Source organism: Camarhynchus parvulus, chromosome 15 (genome assembly GCF_901933205.1).
Source record: "Camarhynchus parvulus chromosome 15, STF_HiC, whole genome shotgun sequence".
In the NCBI taxonomy this organism is placed as follows: domain Eukaryota; kingdom Metazoa; phylum Chordata; class Aves; order Passeriformes; family Thraupidae; genus Camarhynchus; species Camarhynchus parvulus.
Genome location: NC_044585.1, coordinates 13092060 through 13120034, shown reverse-complemented (window position 1 = coordinate 13120034; position 27975 = coordinate 13092060). Strand labels below are relative to the sequence as shown.

The window sequence follows — 27975 nt, the reverse complement described above, 5'->3', positions numbered from 1 at the left end:
GAGCCAGGCTCATTTCTGAGCCAGCAGAGGAGGTGTAACCCAGCAGGGCTGGTGAGAGTGCCCCTACCTGAGAGCCTGGAGCCTGTGGGCTGTGCCAGGAGCTGCCTGCAGGGCCAGAGAGCACGTGAGGCCCAGGCCAGGAGCGCTGAACACAAAATGCCATTCTCTGGTTCTTTACTTCCTTACACCCATTTTTCATTGAACACAAAATGCCATTCTCTGGTTCTTTTCCCACTTCCTTACACCCATTGTTCATTGAAGCTGCTCCCTCTGTCAGGACACTCTGCAGAGCTCTGTTCCAAACGGGCACAGAAGGCTCAGGGATGTCCCTCAGTGGAGGGAATTCTGTGTCCAGCTGAGCCGGGGCTGCAGCTGTGGGACAGGCTGGAGCCACCTCTGGGATTGGCACTGTCCCAGCTCTGTCTGTCCCCAGCTCTGTCTGTCCCCAGCTCTGTCTGTCCCCAGCACTGTCCCAGCTCTGTCTGTCCCCAGCAGTGTCCCAGCTCTGTCTGTCCCAAGCAGTGTCCCAGCTCTGTCTGTCCCCAGCTCTGTCTGTCCCCAGCATTGTCCCAGCTCTGTCTGTCCCCAGCTCTGTCCCCAGCTCTGTCTGTCCCCAGCATTGTCCCAGCTCTGTCTGTCCCAAGCAGTGTCCCAGCTCTGTCTGTCCCCAGCACTGTCCCCAGCTCTGTCTGTCCCCAGCATTGTCCCAGCTCTGTCTGTCCCCAGCACTGTCCCAGCTCTGTCTGTCCCCAGCTCTGTCTGTCCCCAGCACTGTCCCAGCTCTGTCTGTCCCAAGCAGTGTCCCAGCTCTGTCTGTCCCCAGCACTGTCCCCAGCACTGTCTGTCCCCAGCAGTGTCCCCAGCTCTGTCTGTCCCCAGCTCTGTCTGTCCCCAGCAGTGTCCCAGCTCTGTCTGTCCCCAGCTCTGTCTGTCCCCAGCACTGTCCCAGCTCTGTCTGTCCCCAGCACTGTCTGTCCCCAGCACTGTCCCAGCTCTGTCTGTCCCCAGCTCTGTCTGTCCCCAGCCTGCAGCTCCCAGCACAGACACTCAGCAGCCCCCCCGAGCATCCTGCCAGTGCTGAGGTGTGACAGGAGCCCATCAGTCACTCCTGCAGGGAACAGAGCCCCTCCATGGCCCGGGGACAGCAAGGGGAGCCCTGCTCAGGCCCTGCAGGCGGAGCTGCAGGCAGGTGAAGCGCTTTGGGAGAGCTCAGAGATCCCTGGGGCTGCCCTGGTGCCACCCTGGCACAGGCTGGGCGTGCTGGGGGCTCCTCTGGAGCACCCCGAGCCTGCTCTGGGTGACCTGGCTGTCACAGGGCTCGGGCTGCAGAGCCCCTGAGCCCCCAGCCCCTGCTGCTCCATCCCTTCCCCTCCCCAGAGCAGTTTGCTCCTGGCTGGGATCTCAGGAGAGCCCCTGAGCCCCCAGCCCCTGCTGCTCCATCCCTTCCCCTCCCCAGAGCAGTTTGCTCCCGGCTGCTGCAGCCACGGAGACTGGTGAATGCCGCACCACGGAGTGTGGCACTTTTAACTGGAATCACTGATAAATAACTCGGTCCTAGTGACAAACGGCTTCCCCGGCAGGCAGGATGCTGCAAGGGCAGCCCTGCGGGCTGAACCCCTGCGAGGAGCAGGGCCCTGCTCTGCTGGGAGTCAGCGGCTCCGGGCAGGAGCTGCTCCGGGCTGGGCTCACCCCCAGCTCAGGCAGACACTGAAATCATTCAAATGTGCGAGAGGGTTCCTGCTAATTGACTGCACATTTTAGAACCTTGTCGAACACTGAAAGTCTAGAGATGCCCTAATTCCAACAGACCTGAATGTCTCTGGTTTAAGCTTTACCTTTCTCCTCCCCTGTCCCTCTCACTGTGCAGGTTAACAGCAGGCACAGCCACAAACCCACCCTGGCAAAGCCTGGCACCGATGCCTTTGCAGCCTGTCAAGAGTTTCATAATTTCAAAGTTATGTTACACATGTGCACAATGCTCATCATTTCTCAATTCCAGCTCATCAAATGGATGAGCTTTAATGTGAGGAAATTGTTCTGTGTGCTACAAAACTGCCCCAATTCAAGCCCTTATAAAAGCACCAAGCACTACAATAATTTAAAGTGGGCTTTTGAAAGCCCTCTCATGTTGCTGGAGCACTTCAAATATTTTCACAAGGATGTCAAAGCAGAATGTGGTCAAATAGCCTTTTGAAGTAAAAGCAGCAGACATCAAAACATAAATCCCCAGGCTGAGAAAAACACTTGGAGAGTCTTGAAAAGCAACAATCCCAGCTCATCTGCAGCTTGCAGCTTCCTGGAGCAGCAGTGTGTTTGCTGATGGGGTTAAAAGCAGCTTTGGCCCCTGTGGGTGCAGGAGCAGCTCCTGTAAATACCAATATCCCCACTGCACAGCAGCTCCTGTAAATACCAATATCCCCACTGCACAGCAGCTCCTGTAAATACCAATATCCCCACTGCACAGCAGCTGGCTGCCTGCTCCCCATCCCCAGAACCTGCTCTGGTGCCCGAGCCCACGTGGCTGTGCCAGCCTGGCAGCAGCAGAGAGCTCTGAGCTCCCCAGGATTTCCAGGAGTGAGGAAAGGCTGATCCAGCAGCCTGATGTCCCTGGCTTTTGGAGAAGATGGCTGATTTGGAGTACCAATTCATTTTGCTCGGTTTTGCAGGGACCAGTGAGACTTGACAGGAGCTGCTTCCAGTGCCGTTTGTGCTCCAGAGCTGCAGAATGCAGCAGGGAAACACACCACAATAACCTCCCCCTCCAATTCCCTCTTTCATTTCTCTACAATAGCTGGATTTTCTCCTGCCTTCTGCAGAGGAGACTAATGCATCCCCGAAGTTAATAAAATGATATGGGGTCATTTTTATTGAAAGGAAGTTAAACATCTGCTGTGTCTATTGCAGTATATTAAACAATATTTTATTATTCTCACTTCCCTGACATGATTCACGTCCCTGGCAGGCACAGAGCCCCATTGTTTGCTTTTCATATACATGTAGCACTTTAAAATGTGAAATAAAAGCAGGAGATAAAGCCCAGCTGCAGGCACGGAGCAGTCAGGGGCAGGGTGCTGAGGGTCCCTGCCTGTCCTGGGGGTGCTGAACTCATCCCCTTCCCTTCCCTTCCCTTCCCTTCCCTTCCCTTCCCTTCCCTTCCCTTCCCTTCCCTTCCCTTCCCTTCCCTTCCCTTCCCTTCCCTTCCCTTCCCTTCCCTTCCCTTCCCTTCCCTTCCCTTCCCTTCCCTTCCCGCTGGGGTGAGATCTGCACACAGGGCTCTGCTGTGCCACTGCCAGCAGCACTCCGGGTTATCCCAATAAGGGATGCTGCAATAAGGCCACTGGAATAACGTTTGGTGCTCCTGCAATCCCCTCAGGATCACACACAGAATAAATATTTAGCTGAAGGGCTAAAAATTATTTTTAAAAAATTCTTAAAAAAAAGAAAGGCATCACTGAGAGTGTGAGATTGTCCCACACTCAGGCCCTGCTGGGTGTCTCAGGGGTGTCCCTGGCACCACCAGACCCTGCTGGGTGTCACAGGGGTGTCCCTGGCACCACCAGACCCTGCTGGGTGTCACAGGGGTGTCCCTGGCACCCCCAGACCCTGCTGGGTGTCTCAGGGGTGTCCCTGGCACACTCAGGCCCTGCTGGGTGTCTCAGGTGTGTCCCTGGCACACTCAGGCCCTGCTGGGTGTCACAGGGGTGTCCCTGGCACCCCCAGACCCTGCTGGGTGTCACAGGGGCGTCCCTGGCACCCCCAGACCCTGCTGGGTGTCTCAGGGGTGTCCCTGGCACCCCCAGACCCTGCTGGGTGTCACAGGGGTGTCCCTGGCACCCCCAGACCCTGCTGGGTGTCACAGGGGCGTCCCTGGCACACTCAGGCTCTGCCCAGGGTGTCCCTGGCACTCCCAGCCCGTCCCTGTGCTGCTGGCCCCTGGGCAGACCCAGCTCGTGGGGGCTGTGCCCGTGGGCTCAGGGCACACCCAGGGATGTCCCCGTGCCCTCCCTGCAGCCCCTCACAGCACCACGGTGACAGCACTGCCAGGACTGGGTGTGCTCCCCATCTCAGACGATCTCAGCGAGCTGGTTTTACAGCAGAGATGGATCTCAGCTGATAAAAACCCTCCTGAATGTGGGTCTCTATATCTTGGGGGTTTTTTGCCCCAATCCAGCAATTTTGATAAAGGGAAAAGAATTAATTTACCTCCGAGATAACAAATTTTATGCTAAATTTCAGCCAGATGGTACAGAAAACAGCTGAGAGATTATAGCCCCCAAACCAGGCTTTAAATAGAAATGATAAGTTGCTATAAAGCTGCCACCAGCACCATTCTAACAATGGAAGAGTTATTTCCCTCATTCACTCTCACATTCCTTATTAATCTTCCTGTTCTTCATTATCCATTTTACTGCACTTCTCCCACTGCTCATTATGTCAGAGGGAAGGGCTGGAGCCTCCGAGAGCCTCAGAAGCAGCAGGATTTCCTGCTCTGCCTTCAAGTTTTCTTCAAAACTGCAGTTTTACTTCACAGAAACATTCTGGAAGGGGCAGCAGCCGGGCAGGTTGGGCTCAGCAGCAGGAAAAGGCTCCCTGGGAGGGGTTGGTGGCACCAGCCCTGCTCAGGAGCTGCTGCAGCTCTGCCCAGGTGTCCCTGCCCCAGCCAGGCTGCTCAGCCCCTTTGGGACACCTCAGTGTCACCGTAGGGCTCCTCACCTGCCTTGCCTTTCCTTGAAATTTCCTTGAAATTTCCTTCCTTTCCTTGACATTTCCTTTCCTTTCTCCTTTCCTTGAAATTTCCTTCCTTTCCTTGACATTTCCTTTCCTTTCTCCTTTCCTTGAAATTTCCTTCCTTTCCTTGACATTTCCTTTCCTTTCTCCTTTCCTTGAAATTTCCTTTTCTTGAAATTTCCTTTCCTTCAAATTTCCTTTTCTTGAAATTTCCTTTCCTCGAAATTTCCTTTCCGTTCCCTTTCTTTTCTTTTCCTTTCCTTTCCTTTCCTCTTTCCTTTTCCTCTCCTTTCCTTTCCTTTTCCCTTTCCTTTCCTGCCCAGACTTTCTGATTCCTTCCACATTGCCCTCATTATTTCAGTGCTCTGTGCTGCCTTGCTCCACTCTCTTCTGCTCTGCGTTCAAGGTGTGCTGAAAATGTCTCTTTATTTCCTAGTCTGGACTTCCATTATGCACAAAATAACACAGCTCAGTGGAGGAAGTCTGCTGGAATAATTTGGGTCTTTTTATACAAACCGATGATAAAAATTTACCTCCTTGATGTATTTTTCTCCCTTAAACTGTAGTTATGTTTCCTTGAATAGACAAATGCAAGATAAATTCAATTACAGCATAATTTCTCCTGGGGTGGATAACCTTTAGATCAGCTGTGATCTCAGAACACTCTCTGAGATAACTCACTGTCCATTACATCGCTGAAACTGGGGCCACGGCGGTGCCTGCGCTTGTCACTGTGAATATCAAATTATTTCTGTTCCCCTTTGCATCCCTGAATGCCAAACAAGCTGGGAACTCCGAGAGCAGGGAGCCCAGCAAGGGCTGGTTTTCACGGGGCAGGAGGGGTTTTCTGGATGAAATGACCTCTCAGCAATTCAGGACAGCTTGGGGCCGGCAGCCCATATAGAAATATTAATTAATTAATTAATTAATATAAATATAAGTATATTATATATATATAATATGGTCATCTACATAACTGAGGTTATATCTCACATATATTGTATATATATATATATAAAAATATAATATAGACACAATATGGTCATCTACATAATTGAGGTTATATCTCACATATATAATATATACACAATATGGTCATCCACATAAATGAGGTTATATCTCACATATATTATATATATATATATATATATAAAATATAATACAGACACAATATTGTCATCCACATAATTGAGGTTATATCTCACATTCAGTGGTCTTGGATGGGGATATTTTTTAAGACACAACCTAGACCTGACCTAAAATGCAAACCCGGTCCTGGGCCAGGAGAGCACGGAGCTGCCCCGCCCGGGGAGCGCACGGGAATTCTGTTTTCTGCTCGCAGCAGCGACTGAAACCGCATTCTGGTGACGCTGTACAGAGCGGCGAGGGCAGAGCAGGGCTCCTGAACCACTCGCGGGAAAAGGACGGAATTCAGGAATATTCCCGACAAGGGCTGGGCGGCGGGACGCGCCGCACGCCGGGCTGCGAGTGCCACCTCCTGGCGCGCGGCACCGGCTGTGCCGCGTTAACCCCTCCATGCCCGGCAGTGCCCCGTTAACCCCTCCATGCCCGGCTGTGCCGCGTTAACCCCTCCATCCCCGGCTGTGCCGCGTTAACCCCTCCATCCCCGGCTGTGCCGCGTTAACCCCTCCATGCCCGGCTGTGCCGGGTTAACCCCTCCATCCCCGGCTGTCCCGGGTTAACCCCTCCATGCCCGGCTGTGCCGCGTTAACCCCTCCATGCCCGGCTGTGCCGGGTTAACCCCTCCATCCCCGGCAGTGCCGGGTTAACCCCTCCATGCCCGGCTGTGCCGCGTTAACCCCTCCATGCCCGGCTGTCCCGGGTTAACCCCTCCATGCCCGGCTGTCCCGGGTTAACCCCTCCATGCCCGGCTGTGCCGCGTTAACCCCTCCATCCCCGGCTGTCCCGGGTTAACCCCTCCATCCCCTCTCTCCAGCTCACACCCGCCCCCGTTATCAGCCGGCGTTAATTCCCCTCGGGATCCCAGACAGAATTTGAATTGAATTTATTCTAAAGAGCAAGACAACAGCCTCAAATACCTCCAAAGCACAAGTTATGGCATTACACCTGTTAGCTTCCTGTTTTAGACAAGAAATTACTAATTACTGTTGTTAAGAAGGTGCTCGATGAGAGAAGAGACGAATGGGCTAATTAGGGAATACCTTTCCTTACCGTGACTGCTGAGCACACGGAGGGGTTTGTGCCCATTACCTGAGCCAGGAGCTGACATCAGGCTCTGTGTGCCTCAGAGCCTCTCAGGAGGGACACAGCTCACAGCAACCTGGGTGCTACAGCCTGAACTGCTGCTGGACAGCCCCCTGTGAGACAGACAGACAGACAGCCAGACAGCCAAAATGCCAGGACTGGCACATCAGGGCCATCTGGCAGCAGCTGCTACAGGAGCAGAATTCTCCAGGGGCTGCTCTTGGTGACACCAGGCAGCCAATAGAGCTGAGCCCACCATGGTGATGGCACTCCGTTAATTTAATGTGATATGGCTGCAGGGCCTTCCCATGCATTGTCTGCAGAGATCAATATTCTCCAACAGAGGCACTTTGGCAAATCAAGGCACCATTTCCCACTGGCGCTGCAGCTGTCCAGCAGCAGTTCAAGCTGTACCACTCAGTTTGGGAGCCAAACCCTTCCCCAGGCTCAGCAAACACTGAATTAACAGCCCTTGCTGTGCAGATCTCGGCCCCAAAGCAGGAATTTCTCTAAAATTATCACTCCAAACCAGGAGAGACCACAGCAGCCATGGAAATGATGCAAACTAAAATAGCAACCCTACCCTTCACACAGCTGCTCCCTCATTCTTCACCTCTGCAACAAAACCTGCCCACAGCTCTCCCCACAAACGCAAATAATGAACTGGTACCAGTGGCTTTTCACTGGCACAGTTAAATCGGCAGCCTCAGGGAGCTGGAGGGCAGCTTCAGACACCCAGAAGAGAAGGAAACACCCGGGGTGTGGCACAGCAGCTCTGGCAATCCTCAGCCTAGGGCCCTGCACTGGGAGGCTGTAGCAGAACTCCCCAAACCCTCCTGCAAGGTTCCCCTGCCAGTAACTCAGTTACTGCTCAAATTATTCGAATTCAGGGCAGCAAACCTGTCCCCGGCAGCCCAGGCTCCGAGGGGCTGGGGAGCTGCTGCTCAATGGCCACAGAGCCAAGCAGCTGCCCAAAAACCCTCAGATCCAGGAAAACGAGGGGTAAAGGAGTGACCACCTCTGAACACACCTCCAGAAATGTGCAGGACTGCCTGGAGTGCCCAGAGCAGCGAGGGGAGGGCAGGGGATTGGGTCAGGGTGTGTGCAGTTAGTACAGGTGTGTGCAGTTAGCACGGGTGTGTGCAGTTAGCACAGGTGTGTGCAGTTAGCACAGGTGTGTGCAGTTAGCACAGGGTGTGTGCAATTAGACAGGTGTGTGCAGTTAGCACAGGGTGTGTGCAGTTAGCACAGGGTGTGTGCAGTTAGCACAGGTGTGTGCAATTAGCATGGGTGTGTGCCGTTAGCACAGGGTGTGTGCAGTTAGACAGGTGTGTGCAGTTAGCACAGGTGTGTGCAGTTAGACAGGTGTGCAGTTAGACAGGTGTGTGCAGTTAGCACAGGGTGTGTGCAATTACACGGGTGTTAGTTAGCAAGGGTGTGTGCAGTTAGACAGGTGTGTGCAGTTAGCACAGGGTGTGGCAGTAGCACAGGTGTGTGCAGTTAGCACAGGGTGTGTGCAGTTAGCATAGGTGTGTGCAGTGTTGGCACAGGGTGTGTGCAGTTAGCACAGGGTGTGTGCAGTTAGACAGGTGTGTGCAGTTAGCACAGGTGTGTGCAGTTAGCACAGGGTGTGTGCAGTTAGCACAGGTGTGTGCAGTTAGCACAGGGTGTGTGCAGTTAGCACAGGTGTGTGCAGTTAGCACAGGTGTGTGCAGTTAGCACAGGGTGTGTGCAGTTAGCACAGGGTGTGTGCAATTAGCACAGGTGTGTGCAGTTAGCACAGTGTGTGCCATTAGCACAGGTGTGTGCAGTTAGCACAGGTGTGTGCAGTTAGCACAGGGTGTGTGCAGTTAGCACAGGTGTGTGCAGTTAGCACAGGGTGTGTGCAGTTAGCACAGGTGTGTGCACTTAGCACAGGTGTGTGCAGTTAGCATAGGTGTGTGCAATTAGCACAGGTGTGTGCAGTTAGCACAGGGTGTGTGCAATTAGACAGGTGTGTGCAGTTAGCACCGGTGTGTGCCGTTAGCACAGAGTGTGTGCAGTTAGCACAGGTGTGTGCAGTTAGCACAGGTGTGTGCCGTTAGCACAGGGTGTGTGCAATTAGCACAGGGTGTGTGCAATTAGACAGGTGTGTGCAGTTAGCACAGGTGTGTGCAGTTAGCACAGGGTGTGTGCAGTTAGCACAGGTGTGTGCAGTTAGCACAGGTGTGTGCAATTAGACAGGTGTGTGCAGTTAGCACAGGTGTGTGCAGTTAGCACAGGGTGTGTGCAGTTAGCACAGGTGTGTGCAGTTAGCACAGGGTGTGTGCAGTTAGCACGGGTGTGTGCAGTTAGCACAGGGTGTGTGCAGTTAGCACAGGTGTGTGCAGTTAGCACAGGGTGTGTGCAATTAGACAGGTCTGTGCAATTAGCACAGGGTGTGTGCAGTTAGCACAGGTGTGTGCAGTTAGCACAGGGTGTGTGCAGTTAGACAGGTGTGTGCAGTTAGACAGGTGTGTGCAGTTAGCACAGGGTGTGTGCAGTTAGCACAGGGTGTGTGCAGTTAGCACAGGTGTGTGCACTTAGCACAGGTGTGTGCAGTTAGCATAGGTGTGTGCAATTAGCACAGGTGTGTGCAGTTAGCACAGGGTGTGTGCAATTAGCACAGGTGTGTGCAGTTAGCACAGGGTGTGTGCAGTTAGCACAGGTGTGTGCAGTTAGCACAGGTGTGTGCAGTTAGCACAGGTGTGTGCAGTTAGCACAGGGTGTGTGCAATTAGCACAGGGTGTGTGCAATTAGCACAGGTGTGCAGTTAGCACAGGTGTGTGCAGTTAGCACAGGTGTGTGCAGTTAGCACAGGGTGTGTGCAGTTAGCACAGGTGTGTGCAGTTAGCACAGGTGTGTGCAGTTAGCACAGGTGTGTGCAGTTAGCACAGGGTGTGTGCAGTTAGCACAGGTGTGTGCAGTTAGCACAGGTGTGTGCAGTTAGCACAGGGTGTGTGCAGTTAGCACAGGGTGTGTGCAGTTAGCACAGGTGTGTGCAGTTAGCACAGGGTGTGTCAGTTGTTGCAGACAGGTGTGTGCAGTTAGCACAGGGTGTGTGCAGTTAGCACAGGTGTGTGCAGTTAGCACAGGTGTGTGCAGTTAGCACAGGGTGTGTGCAGTTAGCACAGGGTGTGTGCAATTAGCACAGGTGTGTGCAGTTAGCACAGGGTGTGTGCAGTTAGCACAGGGTGTGTGCAGTTAGCACAGGTGTGTGCAGTTAGCACAGGTGTGTGCAGTTAGCACAGGTGTGTGCAGTTAGCACAGGTGTGTGCAGTTAGCACAGGTGTGTGCAGTTAGCACAGGTGTGTGCAGTTAGCACAGGGTGTGTGCAGTTAGCACAGGGTGTGTGCAGTTAGCACAGGTGTGTGCAGTTAGCACAGGTGTGTGTAGCAATTAGCAGGTGTGTGTGCAGTTAGCACCGGTGTGTGCAGTTACACAGGTGTGTGCAGTTAGCACAGGGTGTGTGCAATTAGCACAGGGTGTGTGCACGTTAGCACAGGTGTGTGCAATTAGCACAGGTGTGTGCAATTAGCACAGGTGTGTGCAGTTAGCACAGGTGTGTGCAGTTAGCACAGGGTGTGTGCAGTTAGCACAGGTGTGTGCAGTTAGCACAGGGTGTGTGCAGTTAGCACAGGTGTGTGCAGTTAGCGTACAGGTGTGTGCAGTTAGCACAGGGTGTGTGCAGTTAGACAGTTGTGCACACAGGGTGTGTGCAAGCAGTTAGCACAGGTGTGTGCAATTAGCACAGGTGTGTGTGCAGTTAGACATGTGCACAGGTGTGTGCAGTTAGCACAGGGTGTGTGCAGTTAGCACAGGTGTGTGCAGTTAGCACAGGTGTGTGCAGTTAGCACAGGTGTGTGTGCAGGTATAGCACAGGTGTGTGCAGTTAACTAAGGGTGTGTGCAATTAGCACAGGGTGTGTGCAGTTAGCACAGGTGTGTGCAGTTAGCACAGGTGTGTGCAGTTAGCACAGGTGTGTGCAGTTAGCACAGGGTGTGTGCATAACAGGTTAGCACAGGTGTGTGCAGTTAGCACAGGTGTGTGCAATTAGCACAGGTGTGTGCAATTAGACAGGTGTGCATCGTAGCACAGGTGCAGTTAGCACAGGTGTGTGCAGTTAGCACAGGTGTGTGCAGTTAGCACAGGTGTGTGCAGTTAGCACAGGTGTGTGCAGTTAGCAGGTGTGTGCAGTTAGCACAGGTGTGTGCAGTTTAGCACAGGTGTGCAATTAGCACAGGTGTGTGCAGTTAGCACAGGTGTGTGCAGTTAGACTTGTGCAGTTAGCACAGGTGTGTGCAGTTAGCACAGGTGTGTGCAGTTAGCACGGTGTGTGCAGTTAGCACAGGTGTGTGCAGTTAGCACAGGTGTGTGCAGTTAGCACAGGGTGTGTGCAGTTAGCACAGGTGTGCAGTTAGCACAGGTGTGTGCAATTAGCACAGGTGTGTGCAGTTAGCACAGGTGTGTGCAGTTAGCACAGGTGTGTGCAGTTAGCACAGGTGTGTGCAGTTAGCACAGGTGTGTGCAGTTAGCACAGGTGTGTGCAGTTAGCACAGGTGTGTGCAGTTAGCACAGGTGTGTGCAATTAGACAGGTGTGTGCAGTTAGCACAGGTGTGTGCAGTTAGCACAGGTGTGTGCAGTGCAGTTAGCACAGGTGTGTGCAGTTAGCACAGGTGTGTGCAGTTAGCACAGGGTGTGTGCAGTTAGCACAGGTGTGTGCAATTAGACAGGTGTGTGCAGTTAGCACAGGTGTGTGCAGTTAGCACAGGTGTGTGCAGTTAGCACAGGGTGTGTGCAGTTAGCACAGGGTGTGTGCAGTTAGCACAGGTGTGTGCAATTAGACAGGTGTGTGCAGTTAGCACAGGTGTGTGCAGTTAGCACAGGTGTGTGCAGTTAGCACAGGTGTGTGCAGTTAGCACAGGTGTGTGCAGTTAGCACAGGTGTGTGCAGGTGTGTGCAGTTAGCACAGGTGTGTGCAGCATTAGCACAGGTGTGTGTGCAGTTAGCACAGGTGTGTGCAGTTAGCACAGGTGTGTGCAGTTAGCACAGGTGTGTGCAGTTAGCACAGGGGTGTGCAGTTAGCACAGGTGTGTGCCGTTAGCACAGGTGTGTGTCAGTTAGCACAGGTGTGTCATTAGTTGTGCAGTTAGCACAGGTTAGCACAGGTGTGTGCAGTTAGCACAGGGTGTGTGCAGTTAGCACAGGGTGTGTGCCGTTAGCACAGGTGTGTGCAGTTAGCACAGGTGTGTGCAGTTAGCACAGGGTGTGTGCAGTTAGCACAGGGTGTGTGCAGTTAGCACAGGTGTGTGCCATTAGCACAGGTGTGTGCAGTTAGCACAGGTGTGTGCAGTTAGCACAGGGTGTGTGCAGTTAGCACAGGTGTGTGCCGTTAGCACAGGTGTGTGCAGTTAGCACAGGGTGTGTGCAGTTAGCACAGGGTGTGTGCAGTTAGCACAGGTGTGTGCCATTAGCACAGGTGTGTGCAGTTAGCACAGGTGTGTGCAGTTAGCACAGGGTGTGTGCAGTTAGCACAGGGTGTGTGCAGTTAGCACAGGGTGTGTGCAGTTAGCACAGGTGTGTGCCATTAGCACAGGTGTGTGCAGTTAGCACAGGTGTGTGTGCAGTTAGCACAGGTGTGTGCAGTTAGCACAGGGTGTGTGCCGTTAGCACAGGTGTGTGCAGTTAGCACAGGGTGTCTTTGCAAGTTGACAAGGTTCAGCTGAACACCAGACACTCCCCAAGATGCTCGAGGCTGCCCTTGACACTGTTGCTTCACACAAAGAGCTTTAATTCTCAACAGAAGCATAAAAAGAATGGGTCCGAGTTTGTCCAAAACAAGTAATCAAGAGGGAGAGTTTTCTGGTAACTTCCATCATTCTCTCTGTCTGCTGCTGCATCTCTGCTGGCAGCTCCTTTCCGAGCACTGCAATCTGGCCCAGGAGCATTTCCAAGCACAGCAATGCTGCCACGGCTGCCTGGCTGGGAGCTTGGCAGGGGAAGGACGAGTGGAAGCACTGGAGGTCACTGCCCTGTTCCCATCCTAGCACGTGGGGTGCAGCACCAGGAATTCACTGCCTCCTGCTCTCCTTTTTCAGGTCACCTCTCACATTCCATCAGCTCAAAGTATTTCTAGAGCCGAGGGCAAGTGAGAGTGCTGGGGAGGGAATAGGGACTGCCCAGGAGCCCAGCCCCACCAGCAGGACCTGGGACCCAGCACTGGCAGGGGCTCCCATGGGTGTGCGCCAGGCTGGCTGCACCTCCTTCCCTTCCCAAAGCTAGGACAGGATAAACACACTTTCTCCTGCTGATTCCCACACTTAAAACATCAAACTTCCCCTTCCCTCCACACAGAACCAAGCAATAAAAAAGAAAAAGAGCAGAACTCACTTTTTTCCCCCGAAGTCCCTCCTGTCCCAGTGGCCGCAGCAGCAGAGGAGCCTCACTGACCTCCACCTGCTCTCCTGCCCCACAGGTGCCTCTCACCACACCCATCACAGCTCCCACCAATCCTGACCTTCAGCTGGCTCCTGTTCCAGGTGATTCCACTCAGTGCCCTGCTCCAGGCACCAGGGGAACGTGTTCACCCAGCACTGGCTCCTTCCTCCTCCTCCTCCTCCTCAGCCCTCACATCTCCATCCTTCACACCTGGAAGTCACTGAGCTGCTCGGATGAAACGCTCTCTCTGCTCTAAGTGCAAATTGTGATTAATGAGTTTCTAGCCTGCCTCCTTGACAGAAGATGCACCTTGCAGCGCGTTATCTTTGCAGGACGTTATCTTTGCAGCCTGTAAGTTATCTTTGCAGGATGTTATCTTTGCAGGTTGTTATCTTTGCAGGATGTTATCTTTGCAGCCCTGCACCCTGGCACGGGCAGGTTCCCTCTCCTGCCCAGCGAGCTGTGCTGGCAGCAGGAGGCTCCAGCAGCTCCCGTGCCCATCCCAGTGCCTCTGCAGCCAGGAGCTCCAGCGATGTACATGCTGCCGTTTCACCCCGTGTGAGTGTCTCCGATAAATGACATTTCACAGCCCAGGGCTCTCCTCCCTGCTGAGATGATCGTTTGGGGTGGCTCGCTCTGAACAGGGCTGTGACAGAATTTTTGGTCGGTGCAAGACAAATTGAAAAGTTTCAGTATTGGCCTCTGAAGCCCCATGTTCTGTAGCTTCAGACAAATTAAATGTGAAGGCAGGGCTCCGTTTTTTCCTTTTTTTTTTTTTTTTTTACTTCCCTCTGCTGCCTTTTCAAATGCAGCCTGTCCTCCTGTGCACAGACCCAGGCTTTGGTCACCTTGCTCCTGTCCAGCCAGCAGCCCTGGGGTCCTGGAGGTGCCACCCCTCGTGGGTGCACAGGGACCCTCCTCAAACACGTCCCTGGAACTGGTACCTTCTGTGCCACCGCACCACTATTTCTGCTCCAGTTCTGTGTTTCTCTCTCCTCTGCTGCTGTCTGCTGCAGCTCCATGCTGTAAATGCCTTTTCCGTGTCAGGGACACCTGTGTTTTCTCAGGAAGAGCCACGTAATTAATAAATTAATTAATAAATTAATAAATAGCAGGGGTTGCCCTGCCAGGAGCAGAGTCCTGGAGCTGCTGGTGCTGGTGGAGGCAGGGGCTGAAGAAGATGGATTGTGGCACTGCCCTGCCCTGTGCCTGGCTGAGCTGCTCCTGCCCATCCATCATCATCACCAGGCTGAAGGGAAGGCTCAGAGCAGGGAAAAGCTCCCACACATCTCTGCTCTCCCTCCAGAGAGGGGCTGAAATCCAGGGCAGGGGATGCAGCACTGCACAGAAATGACAGAGGAGCACCCCCTGAGCAAAGAGAGGGTAATTTGTCAAGCCGTGTAAAGCATTTTAATTACAATTAATATAACATGTATAAATAAATATTACATTCTTTCAGTCTACAATGCATACTAGGCATACCTTGTTAAAACGTCCATCTATGTTATTGGGTGGCAGGATTGACTTTGTCCAAGTGAAAAAAAAAAAAACAAACTACAGAGTTTAGTAATTAAAAACCCAAACCAAGGAAATTCATGGCAAAGACAGGACGAGGCAAGTGCTTCTGGCTAACATAATACTGCTTCCAAAGGCTGGCTCTGCCACCTCCTTCCAGTTAGGAGAGGTTTGGGAGGACACTGGTTTCCTCCTTGAATGGATTCTGATCTGTGTCCTCCATGAATGTGAACTGGCACTGAGCCAGCGCAGTTCTGCCAGTTCACACCACAGATTAAATCTCTATTTTGTATTTATTAAATCTCTATGTTGTATTTGCTCCTGATTTATTACTGCCTTGGTATTTGTTTGTTCAAAATTCAGAATTTACAATCTAGTCTAAACTTTTCAGTCTTCGCTGGTCCAATGGCAAAAAAAAATACTATAAAACAGTTCCAGGTATTTCTTGTTCTTGCTTCAGCAATATTCCCCCCCTCCCTCCCAACAGTGAGCCCAGAGGCCAGCTCTCCCAGTACAAGGGAATAAATGTTTGGGGCAATCAGGGTCTTTCTGTCCGTTCCTCTTCTTGCTTTCAGAGCTTGGTGAGAGCTGGGGACACCAGAATAAACAGAAAAATGCAGCACAAAATTATGAATTCATGAAAGTGGCAAAAAAAAAAACAAACCCTAACAACCCAACTCCAGGCTGTGCATATTTGGCCTGTGGCGGTCCCAGTTCCAGGAACATTTACAATGCGCCAGAGGGGCACTCCCATTGCTTGGTACTTCTAAAAGCTAACAGAAATCAGCACCTCCTTCCCTTGGTGAAACTCAGGAACTTTGGTTGTGGAAATTTAAAACAAGCAACTGAACAAACAACCCCAGCCTGAAAGGAAAATGAAAATTCTTCCAAACAGAACATCTTTCTAGCCAGGGTGAAATGGAGGCTCAGGCTTTCAGAAGAGACACCACGTGGAAATTATCAGTCAATACTTATCCCCTGAATTCTTTAAATGACAGGAGACTGTTCACAGCTACCTTAGAAGCAGAATGTTCTTGTCCCACTGTGAACTTATTGAATTTTAAATTTTCCTGTTTTCAAGATATTTAAAAGAAAAATACAAGAGGGAAAATGATTCTGTTTCAATTTACAAGACAAATGGAAAAGTAAAAATGAAAATACCAGGTAATTTCTTCCTCCTTCACACGTAATGCCAAAGACACATCTTCATTTCAAATGAAGGAATGAAAAGAAATGGCTTGAGAACCAATATAAAAATTCTCCTTGTGGGTCACATGTCCATAACTGTGATGTTTTATTGGAACCAGAACAAGTTATTGTTTTCCTCTTGCTTATTCCTTTCATGCTCTTATATTCTCTCATTTCTTTTTACAGATATTTTTGGTACTGTGAAATATTACTATAGTTGTTATTTGTATGACCCATAAAATGAATTTTCACAACCTCATCTTGCCCAGTTCATCAAACCGGTCATATCATTTCCTTGTTCCCTTCCTTTTGTATTCCACTTCCTAAATCCACGAGTAGCAGAATAACCACTGGGGAAAAAAATAAACAAACAACAAAACCCCAACAAAACGAAGCAGAAAAACAAAAACAAACCACGGACAGTTTGGCAAATTTCTTTCCCTGATTATAAAAACTGCCTCATCGTTTCTCCTGGCGGTCCCTTCCCCTCCCCCTCGTCCCAATATATACTGTAGAACTGAAGGCATCAAGGTGTGGTCAAACCCAAAAAAAACACCCCAGCAGGGAGCTACGCTTTGTCTTTGAACTTCCCCACGTAGTTTCTGATCTCTTTGGAGTCGCCCAGGTCCATGTCCTGGCACACCCACTTAATGTCATCGTCATGGCTGCCGAGGATGGAGTTGACGGTGGGGCAGCCGTCGTCGGGCGGGATGGTGGTGAACGTGGTGAACTTCACCCGCTTCCTCTTGGACGTGGGCGAGTGCAAAGGCTCCACCTTGTGCTCCTTGCCCAGCCTCCCCCCCGGGTCTGCAGCCCTGTGCAGCTGGCTCTGAGTGTTCTTCGGGGCGCTGCCGTTCAGCAGCTGGTTGCTCTCCTCGGCGCCCGAGCCCCGGTCGATGATGGTGGTGTGCTCGTCCTGCTGGGGCGACGCGTCCGCCGCGTTCTCCAGCAGCTCGGCCTCGTTGCCCAGCCACACCCAGTCGTGGGAGTGCGTCATGGTGCTCTGTCCTTCCACCAGCACCTGCTTGTGGCGGTACTTGAGTGCAAATGTTGCACAGTTGATGAGGAACACCAGGATGGCCAGGCAGAAGACGCCCAGCAGGGCGTACATGCCGATCTCCAGGTCGCTGAGCCCCCGGGGTGTCTGCACCAGATCATTGTCCTCCATGCCAGCACCTCCTCTGGGCAGGTCCACCTGGGCGGGGAAGTTGGTGAAGTCGATGGGGATGTTCTGCAGCTGGCTGTCGTCCGAGAGCTTGCCGCCGTCCAGGTGGTTGTTTTTGATGACTTTGTTTTTGAGGACGGACTTGGCCGTGGTGCTGGCCTTCCTGAGGGGCCCCTCGGGGTCCCTGTCGGCCGAGGAGCCGCCGTGGTAGCGCCCGTCGTGCCCTGGCTCCGGGCCCTTGTGGCGCCGGTCGCTGGCGCGGTTCTCGATCTCGTCGGCGTCGTAGTCGCCGCCCGCCTCCGCGTCCGCGTCGTTCTGCCCGAACTTCACCCTGATGCTGCCGCTGCCCACGGCCAGCACGCTCTTCCTCTTGGACTTCTGGCACGCCTCGGAGATCATCATGTCCACCTTGACCAGCGCGCCCTGGCCCTCGCCCTCCGCCGCCACCACGGGCCACCTCAGGGCAGGGCTCTGGTGCACCGAGACCACGGCTTCGTCCAGGGACACCGCCGACAGCCAGAAGTCCTTGGGGTCGTAGATGTCCAGAGGGGTGACAGAGCTGTCACTGAACTGGATCCAGGTGCTTACCACGGCTTCCTGCAAGGACAGGGACATGGTTAAACACAGGCCTCTGTCATGGACATATTTCATGAAAAATCCTTTCGATGGGATTTTTTCTCCTGAGAATCTGAGAGGCCTCAGAAATTAAATGTAAACAATAATTATCTGCTGCTGTGGAATGCAACAGGTGCATCTTTCATTGGTCCATGTGAGGTGTTTCTACTTGATGACCAATCACAGTCCAGCTGTGTCGGGACTCTGGTCACTTATAAGATTTTATTATCATTCCATTCCTTTCCTTTGCTAGCCTTCTGAGGAAATCCTCTCTTCTATTCTTTTAGTATAGTTTTAATATATAATTTTCTTTTACTATAATATATATCATAAAATAATAAATCAGCCTCCTGAAACATGGAGTCAAGATTCTCATCTCTTCCCTCATCCTGGGACCCCTGTGAACACCAGCACAGGCCTCCAGTAAATCAGCCCAGCCCGCTGCAGCCCATCCATCTCCCAGCTGGAGAAAACTCTGCGCTGCATTGAAAACAAACCAAGCCTCGACTGATGGGGCACAAAACTGGCCACATTCATCACTAAGGGTTCCACTGCTACTCTCCCTGCAAATGTTTTGCACAAGGACGTAGAAAATAATTGATATGAGATGTCGTTATTGCCCAAGCGCCCATTAGCAAGGTACAATTTTACAAGCTCTGTAAGGAAAGTCATTCCTGTGGTACAAAAGCCAAAAGAGGCAAATCACAGAAATTACTAGAGGCACTTGACAGAACACTTATTTCCCTCATGTAACACATGCACAGGTGCCATGAGGAGCTGTCAAATTAAGGCATAAGTATCTTAGCAGGAAAAAGGAGCTACCACAGGATCTTGGAAATGGCTGGAGCAGAAGATTCATCTGAAAGAAAAAGACTCACAGAACAATTGCCATTTTGCTGGAGAAAGGTTTGTTTTAAGCAAAACACACTTTATCCTTGAGATAATTAAAAAGTCCACCAAATTTCTGTGTCAAGAAGAGGAGGACGGGGATTCTGGCATGATGTCTGCAATAAAAATACAAATGGCCTGGATTTAATTGGTCTGTCTTTGTGCTCTGCAGGTAGCACTGTCAGAAGTCATCATTAGAAGCAAACACAAAGCCAGAGGTCAGCTCTCTGCCATGTGAAATCCCATCCAGATGACACAGACATTTACTTCTCCACATCTCAATAGGTTTCTTTGCAGGGCATTTCTTTAATTTTTCATTTGTTCTGTGCCTTGCCTGCGTAGCCAGCAGACGGCCAGGCAGATTGCCAGAGTGCAACTTCCCACAAAAGTGAAGTTCTTTCCTTCCCACACTTCAACCACAAATGGCTCTAACAACTTCACACTTGGGTATATCAGAACAACTGGGCTGAAAAACCAGCACTGGGGAAAAACATTGCCACCCGGTTAATGTCCAGTCATAATACAAATTTACAACTTAATATGGTTTTCAATTGGCTACAATTTGTTATGCTATGGTTATAAACGAAGAGAATTGCTACCCTTCCAGTCGAATTTAAAGCTTTTCAATGAAAACAGCAAGGGGCATTTAGCTGGGCAGAAGGTTGGGCCATACTGAATATTTGATTTCCAAAGCACTATCAGCAAGTACTTGAGGGACTGAAAGAAGAAAAATAAGTTGTGGCACAACAGGAAAGAAGGCAAAGTTCTTGGTGATTCAAATTTACTTCAAATAGCTGAAAGGGAGCCAGGGTAACTCAGAAGCTGGGAAGGGTGAACTGCATAAGGAAATTAAAACATCTGATCTTTCATTAGAGAAACAACCCTGAAATGAGTGAACAAACACAAAGCTGCAGGGCACAGCTCGAATTTCTATCACAGAAATCTATAGCAGAGCAACCTCGGTCAGAGGAAAGCAAAGGGGTTTTTTAATGGGTATGTGCAGAGAGAAAAGGATTCACCTCCTCAGGCAATTCAGCATCCTGCTGCCTTCCTTCCTTCTCCCCAAACAAAGGTCAGCCTCGTGTGCCACTGGGGAAGGCACACTGACTTTGCACCAGCCTGTGCCAGGGAAAACACCAGCATCACTTCCAGCTCACCACCACTGCCTGCCAGTGTGCCCTCCTCTGCAGAGCAGGGGGAGAAAATAAATTCCTGCAGGATTTTGTTCTGGTGGGGCTGGAAATGATGGTGGCACCTGTGCCCCTGCCCAGCTGGGAACAGGCACAGCTCCACAGCCCTGCCAAGGGATTCGCCTCACTGAACCCTGTGTGCATTCGGACAAAGTTGCCACCAACTTCAAAGCAACTTTTATTCTTTATGCCACTGCTCTACAAATCTGCATTCCTGGTTTTATGAACCACAGACAGAGAAAAATGGGATGGCAGTCAGCTGAAATTTGCAGGCACACTTTGTGATTTACTGTAGGTAACAGAGGTGTGCACTGGCTTAGCCATTATTTTCTACCAGCACTGACATCTTTTATTTCCAAGAGAACGTTTCTTCATAGGAGGAACCAATTTTTTTCACAAAACAACACTGTCATGCCCATACTATGGACAACATTAATTAAAAGGGAAAGAAAACAAATGAGAGAAAGAGGGAGAGAGTTTAAAATCCTGCCAAAATATGTTGTATCAGACCAAATATTCTATTTGGCAAGAGATCATTTCCCCTCATTCACATCATTAAAGGAAAGCCAAAGGCAGGGCAAGGAAGTTAATTTCCCAAATGATTATAAATTCTGAAAAGCTAAAAAGAAAAGAAGAGAGAAAAAGGAAATGATTTAATGCCATGTCCTTCAAGGAGCTGTTTCTGCAAATCCTGTGTACCACATCAATAAATCCCCTCCAAATCTCTGACAAGGTCCTCCAGTTACTCTCAGAAGATGAAGATGGATTGGAGCCTTCTCACCTGCCAAGCTGCTGCCCCTCGTCTCCTGCCCTCAACACTGAGGTGACAAATGCTTGTGCCCTTTAATTGCCAAGCACAAACAAAGGGTGTGAGGGATTATCTTGCTTTCCAGCCTTTATTTCCCTCCCTTTTTCTCTCACAGACGCTCAGAGTGACCACAGGGACACACCAGTGCCAGTGCTCCCCCCAGAGCAGGAGGATCTCAGTGCTGAGATGTGGAGTCAGAGAATGCTCATCAGGTCATGCTAATGACAGCAAAATCCAGCCCAGAGATGTAGAAACTGCTTCCCACAACACTGTTGATCACCGCCAGGCTTTCCTTAAGCACATAAGAAACTTCATCAAGACATCTTTTGTCTAATCTTTCCCTGTGCCTTTGCTGCTCTCTTCCCCCATCACAGGTGTATTTTCAGCTCTTGGTCTGTGGCAGTTCCTTTTCTGGCCTTGAATTGCATTGTGGCTTATCAGTCCAAAGATACCATTTGATAAATCTTCTTGGATAAACTGGTTGCATTTTAGAGAATCCTGCTGCTTAGAAACACAGATCAGGATATTTGATTTTATTCCATGCTCAGAATAAAGCAGCCTTTTAACGGTCTCCATTCACTGTAGCACAAATAAAAGTATTTGGGAATAAGCCCTCAACTGCTGGGGTCAGCTGCAAGGGTCCTGGAGGGAGGCAGGACATCAGAGGGAAGAAATGGTTGCTCTGCAGAAAACAAATACAGCCCTCCCTCAATAAAGGCAAAGGAATATTGTTCTCAGCAGCTTCTGCTAGACCAGCTCTGATTGCTCTGTCTGGGGACTTCAGTGCTGGAATGGATTTCCCTAGCAATCTTATCACATGAAATATCAAAGTATTACATGTGCATTTATTTTTAAGCCTGTGGCTTGTGTAGTAAAAATTGGGCTTGATCGTTATGGTGTGGAAATGAAAGCAGCCAAGACTCAGATCTTAATTCAAACCATGCATTCCCCCACTGTGGGTTTCTCTCTCTCCTTTTTGTCCAATCTGCTCATGTGACATTCCTTTCCAGTGGGAATTTGCTTTTATTTGCAAGGGAAGAACTCAGATCCTTATCCAACAATGCATCCCTTCTCCGTTTCCCATGCTGCTGCATTCCTTTGTCATTCCTGTGACCCACTCCATTGCTCTGTCAGCTTAAAGGAGACAGAAATACAATTTGGGTGTAACTCACAGTGCTGGGATGGGGCAATGAACCCACACCATAACAATACTGCCAATATCTGTTATAAGATATAAATACAGTTTGGGTGTAACTCACAGTGCCGGGACGGGGCAATGAACCCACACCACAACAATACTGCCAATATCTGTTATAAGATATAAATACAGTTTGGGTGTAACTCACAGTGCCAGCACCCACCCACAACATAACAATTACAGTGAACCAATATCTGTTATAAGATATAAATACAGTTTGGGTGTAACTCACAGTGCCAGGACGGGGCAATGAACCCACACCACAACAATACTGCCAATATCTGTTGTAAGATATAAATACAGTTTGGGTGTAACTCACAGTGCCACACCATAACAATACTGCCAATATCTGTTATAAGATATAAATACAGTCTGGGTGTAACTCACAGTGCCAGGACGGGGCAATGAACCCACACCACAACAATACTGCCAATACCTGTTCTGAACTGTGAGGGGGCAGTGAATTCTCAGGAAGGCCAGGAGCTGAAGCAGACCATCCAGAAGGCAGGGCCAGGGCAATGACCCCAGCCTGTTCTGCTGCCCAGGGGCGCTGGGCACCCTCCCCTCCCCGAGAGTGAGAGCAGGGCCAGGGCTGGAGCAGGCACTGTACCTGGGGAACACCAGAACTTGGCTTTGACAAAGCACCAACACTGTTCCTTTTCCCTGAGGAAGTGTCTGCAGCTCCCCAGGAGCACTGAGAGATACTTTAATGCACAGAGCTGCTTATTAAAGGCTTTTTTCTTCTTTCCTCACTCACCCATTTCAGCTCCTCAGCCCCCATGCAATACCCTACAGTGACAAAAAGCTGCATATGACTGAGTTCCCCTGCAGAGCCAGCTGAGCTTTGAGAGTCCTTGAAGCTCACTCAGATCAGAAAACATTTAGACACTGTAGGCCTTCTTTTGTTTACATTTCGGAGAAGCCTTTGGGATGACAGTGTTGATTTAACAACCATCAGCAAGCCAAATGGAGCAGCCTTCCTACCTGAGCAGATGGCCTCCAGAAATAGATTACTCACAGCCAGAGTTTCCAAATTTTCAGAAGACACTTCATCTTTGATATTTAAAAGTTGGTCAACCCATGTCTATTTTTAGGCACCTAAATCACTGATCCACTTTTCAGTGCCAATGAGCTCCCTATTGATTAAAAAATAATACATGGGCTCAGCATCCCTCAAGGTCACCTTGTCACAGCAGGTAATTAGTTGCTCAGCTGCAGATAAAGGTATCTAACTTAAAGCTTCCAAGGTGAAAAAATATTGGCTTATCCTCTTTAGAGAGCTTTGTATTTATGGAGAAACTGCCAACTTTTCAGGACTTGTGCTTTGGCTGCTTTGTGCTGTGTGTGCAGACAAGGTGTGGCCATTAGAACTGAGGTAATCCAGTCATCATGGTCACTGAAAGAAAGCCACTGCAAAAATTCTGCATTTTGTTTTTCAGTTGCATCAGTAAGGTTTGCATGAGTTATTGGGGCCTTTTATAAACTCGCTTGAGAGGAAAAGACACACTTAAATTATGAAGTCCTCACAATGTTCAAGTACAGGCTTAGTCCTGGGCTGTCTGCTTGGAAAAAACCCTCTTTCAAAAGGGCTTGATTTTCAGAAAACACTCAGCATTTGCCTTCAGAATTCCAGCTCAGTCAGGATCTCAGCTGATGCACTCTAAATCATGAGTCACTTCTTGCAAAATTTAGCCACAAACATTCCCACATTTGCATTAATTTTTCTAAGGGAAAGTGACTTAAATGTTATATCCTTCATTCAAACTGCAATGAAAAAAGGAAAAGATGTCTGTGACTCTATAGGTCACTCCTACACCATTTCCTTCCACTTATTTCCCAGTGTGAAATCTATTCCTGTCTTGTTTTTGGCGATGGAGATGCCCTGCTCAGAACCAGGGCCTGACTTCTGCATCAGAAATGTGCCACCCTCAGCAACCTGAGACTGTCCTGCAGAGGAACAGCAGCCGAAACCAAACATTTCACCAAAATTATTTCAGAACTCAGATGCTGGGAGAAGTTATTTCAGCCCAAACCACGCTTACACGTTTTGACTCTTCTGTATTATTTCCTAACTCGCCAGTTTCAGTGCCATGCAATGACAGGTCCCATCCCACTGCCACGCCATAGACAACAGGAGGTGGCACAGGGGGCACCTCTGGCATCCTCTGCCTTAACCTGATGCTGACAAATGTCTCTGCACACTCAGGACAGACCATCCATAGATCTGAGAGGCTGACAGTGGCACTGGGCAGCCTCTCCAGATCCACAGGCTCTTCTATCTGCAGTCAGAGCCACAACTCTTCCAGTGCTGCTGCAGGACTGGTGCTGCTCTGTCCCACAGGACAGGACTGGGTCAGGACTGCTCCAGGTTTTGCTTCCACAGTCTTTGTCTGAAGACAGTGTGCCAGATGTGGTTTCTAAGCCCTGAAGAAGGGTATAAACGGGTTAATTACATAAGATTCTTATGTTTACAGGATGCAACAAATGGAACAGATGGGCACCGTGTCCTTCTAGTCTGGACATTTCCCTGTCACTAAGTTATAAAACAAACTAGATTATTTTTATGTTCCAGAAAATTAGGTAGTAATAATCATGAAAATGGGCCATAAAACTTGACTTGAGATCTCTCCCTATCTATGAGAAAGGAAAAATGGAGTAGCTGTGGACAGATTTAATTGCATGGTCCCCAGTCCCAACCCTCAAATCAACTGACCAAGGGAAGATGTTCCAGTGCTGACCCTCGGGTTTATTTGGGGCCAGAGTGAGTGTTTGCCTTGACTGGGTGGTGTTCTCCAATCTTCTTTTCCACAGAGGTTGTGACCTGAGACAAGCTGTTTGAAAGACCCCCTTTAGAGAGATGGGAAATGCTGGCTTAAATAAGATCAGCACATGAACTGGATGATGAATCCCCCGAAATCCACATGAAAAATAAAAGGAGAGATGAGCCTGGCAGTGTGTCATGGCTCCAGGAGGGAAAAGAAATGGATGTGGCCATCTTCTGCCTCTATTTTACAGCTCTTGAAGATATTAAATTGCAACACACAGAGCTCTGTGCTCTCCAGAGTGGAAAACAAGCAAACCAGGATCACTGTCCAAAGACTGCCTGTGCAGTGAAAACAACAGGTTCATTAGCTAAAGAAAGTATTAAAACTGTAAACAGCATAAACTTCAGTGCAGTTAGAACTTTTCCTGCAGACTGAAGTCCCTATTGGAAGGGAAGCAAAGGCAAGGCAATTTCAGAGTATGTGTAGGGAAAAGCAATTAACATGGACATGGACTCCACCTGAAGTCGAAATTCTAAACTGGCCATGAATTCTCATCTGTACTTTACACTGATAAAATCCTGCCCCAGCCCAGAAGGCAAAGCCAGTAACTCAGAGTGCACATTACCTGCTTGGGAGTGTGAAGCAGCTCTTGGGCAACGGCCGTGGCCACGATGGCTCTGCTGGTGGCTGCACTGGGCTGCAGGAAGAGAGAGAGCCCAGACACCAGCTGCACCCCGAGGTCTGTGATGGTCACTTTGTCATCCAGCACAGTCACTGTCTTCTCTGCCAGGATGGAGTCAGACAGAGGAGACAAAACCTTTGGAGAAACATAGAAGAATTAATTTAGGGAAAGGCTGATCAATTGATAAAACCTTTCTTAAGGTCATCGTCCCTTCTTGCCTCCAAAGCTTTATGCACAGAAAGGAAGAGCACAGGAAAGGCAGTCTGATTTCATTAGCAGGGTCAGAAAACCTGACTGGAGGGCTGTGGCTGAGAACCATCCAAGACTGGGAGCTGTCCTGCCCCAGTTGTGTTATTTGCATTATTTTACCATGAGGGTGGATTTAAAATTCTCTTCTCCTGTTACCCTGTCTTCCCATGTGGATGAGCTCATTAAACCTCCCACCTGCTCCAAAGGGAGGTTACCAGCCTAGGATTTGTCCTTCCTTTCTGGGCTTGGAAATTCTTGTTCCTCCAGCTTTTTCTGTTTCTGATGGAAGACCAAGTCAGTGAAATATCCTTCCCTTAGCTGAAACTAAGGGCCATGCTGCTCTCTTCAGGAACTACAGCCAGCCAGCTCATGCACATGCTGCCTTCCCCACCTTCCCCATACCCACACAGATGAGCTCTATCACCCTTTGTGCAGTGGGTTTAGTCAGGATCCCCACGTGTAACCCCAGAGATGCCTGCCCTGTGGGCATGGCAGGAATGGCACAGCCCACCCCAGCCCCTGCCCAGGGCTGTACCTGCATGGTGGTCATGCCCACTTCCCGGCCGACCAGGATCCTGCCCTCCTGCAGCCTGGCAATGTGCGGGTCCTCCAGCTTCATGAAGTCCCTGACCAGGTCAGTGATGTCAAAGTGCCAGTCTGAGCCCAGCAGGTAGCTCAGCTGTCCCCAGGGCCCCGAGTCCTCGGCCACGAACTGGGTGAGCACCCTGACCATGGCGTGCTGGTACTGCAGGGTGCAGCCCCTGCCCCTGCGCTCGTCCTCGTCCTCGTCATCGCTGTCCCGCGTGGGCCTGGGGGCAGGAGAGAGCACAGCATGGAGAAACGTTCCCAAAACATCCCTGAAAATAACACTGCAGTGCTGATGGAGAGCGCCCCCCAAACAGAGCCCTCCCTTCTGGATTTGTGGACGATGGATGTCCACCTCTCGGGATGAAGGACCCCACAACTGGACTGTGCCACCTTGTCATCTGTGCTGCCACCTCCCAACAACACCTCTGCCAGGGCACCTTACCAGAGTCCCACACTGTGTTTTGCTGCCCAAGACACACACATGCACAGAAGCAGAAGTCCCACAGCTTTTACAGCTTTACTGTATCTGCAGATGCCCAGTGCAAGGCTGTACCAGTACTGCTGCTCCTCGGGGGAAGAAGCAGCATTTTGGGAGCATTTCTTTCACAAATCACACAAGAAATGTAGTGACTCCAACCCACCTTTTGTTGGAAACCACGGGGACTCGCCAGCCTTTGATCTGGCTGAGCTCAGTGTCAGAAATGTCGATCTGGAGGGGCAGGCGTGGCACCCACACTGTCATCTGCAGGGGGGCACTCAGGTACTGGTAGGTGAAGTTCACCAGAGCGTTCACCTTGCCTTTCATCTCCTTGCCGTTGACAAAAACGTAGTCACACCTGTCAGAAACCTGAGAGGGGGAAGAGAGGGGAGGACAAAACGTGATCACTGTGGCCAAACGAGCTCCAAGTGCCACCCTGGCGGCTCAACCCCAAACAAACAGCAGAGGCTCCCCTCCGTTTATGCATGTTCATGATGGCCTGGCGCTGTGGGAGCACAAAACCCCTCCCTGGCTCAGGACACAACGTGCTGGAGATGCCTAAGGGCTGGATGCTGCTTATGAAGCCTGCACTTGATTTTCTGCAATGCAGCGAGCTCCAAACTGATGGCAGGGCTGGGGAATCCTTAATGAGCAAAGCTGCTCTCAGCTTGGTCCAGAGGAATCCAGCAAACCCAAACTGGGCTCCACAGGGGCAAGCAGCCAGGCAGAGCTCTGCCCTGAACACAACCTCCATCAGGGGTGATGCTGCTTTCAGCACTGGCTCTGCAGTAGATTTCACCCACTGAAGAGTAACAGAAGTCATTTCCTCTGCAATAAACATTATCTGTTTGTAAATGTTTACATTTTGATTAAAGCTGTAAAGTATTTCTAAACACTACAGTAGATTTATCATTAATATGTAAATGCTGTCCTGGAATATAAGCAAGCATTATCACAGCCATGTAAGAGTTATATCAGTAATCACTTCTTTAATCAGTGTTGTAATTTACAGACCATTGAGTTTTCTCATTTATTATGTTACTGAGTACTAGTGATAAAATCACTCCTGGATATATAAATCATTAAGAGAGATGCAGATAGTATGAAGTGACTCCATGTGATAAAGTCATTGTCATTTCTATTCCTAAAGGTGTCATAAATGTCTGGGGAAATCCAGTGGCACATTAATCATACATTAAGTGGTGAGCAATGGGAGCTGTTACATTACTAAATGA

The 27975-nt window shown here is 50.1% G+C and overlaps 1 protein-coding gene across 3 annotated transcripts in view; it reads right to left on the bottom strand.

The window, feature by feature from the left end:
- Positions 1–15420: 15420 nt before the first annotated feature.
- TMEM132C (transmembrane protein 132C) overlaps positions 15421–27975 on the bottom strand; it is a 172852-nt gene continuing 160297 nt past the window's right edge. For all 3 annotated transcript variants that reach the window (XM_030958567.1, XM_030958569.1, XM_030958568.1), the window contains exons 6-9: positions 26904–27109; positions 26210–26483; positions 25369–25560; positions 15421–17876 (exon numbers count right to left, since the gene is read on the bottom strand). In XM_030958567.1, the coding sequence (XP_030814427.1) occupies positions 16683–17876; positions 25369–25560; positions 26210–26483; positions 26904–27109 (1866 nt within the window). In that variant the 3' untranslated portion in view covers positions 15421–16682. The remainder of the gene's footprint in view (positions 17877–25368; positions 25561–26209; positions 26484–26903; positions 27110–27975) is intronic.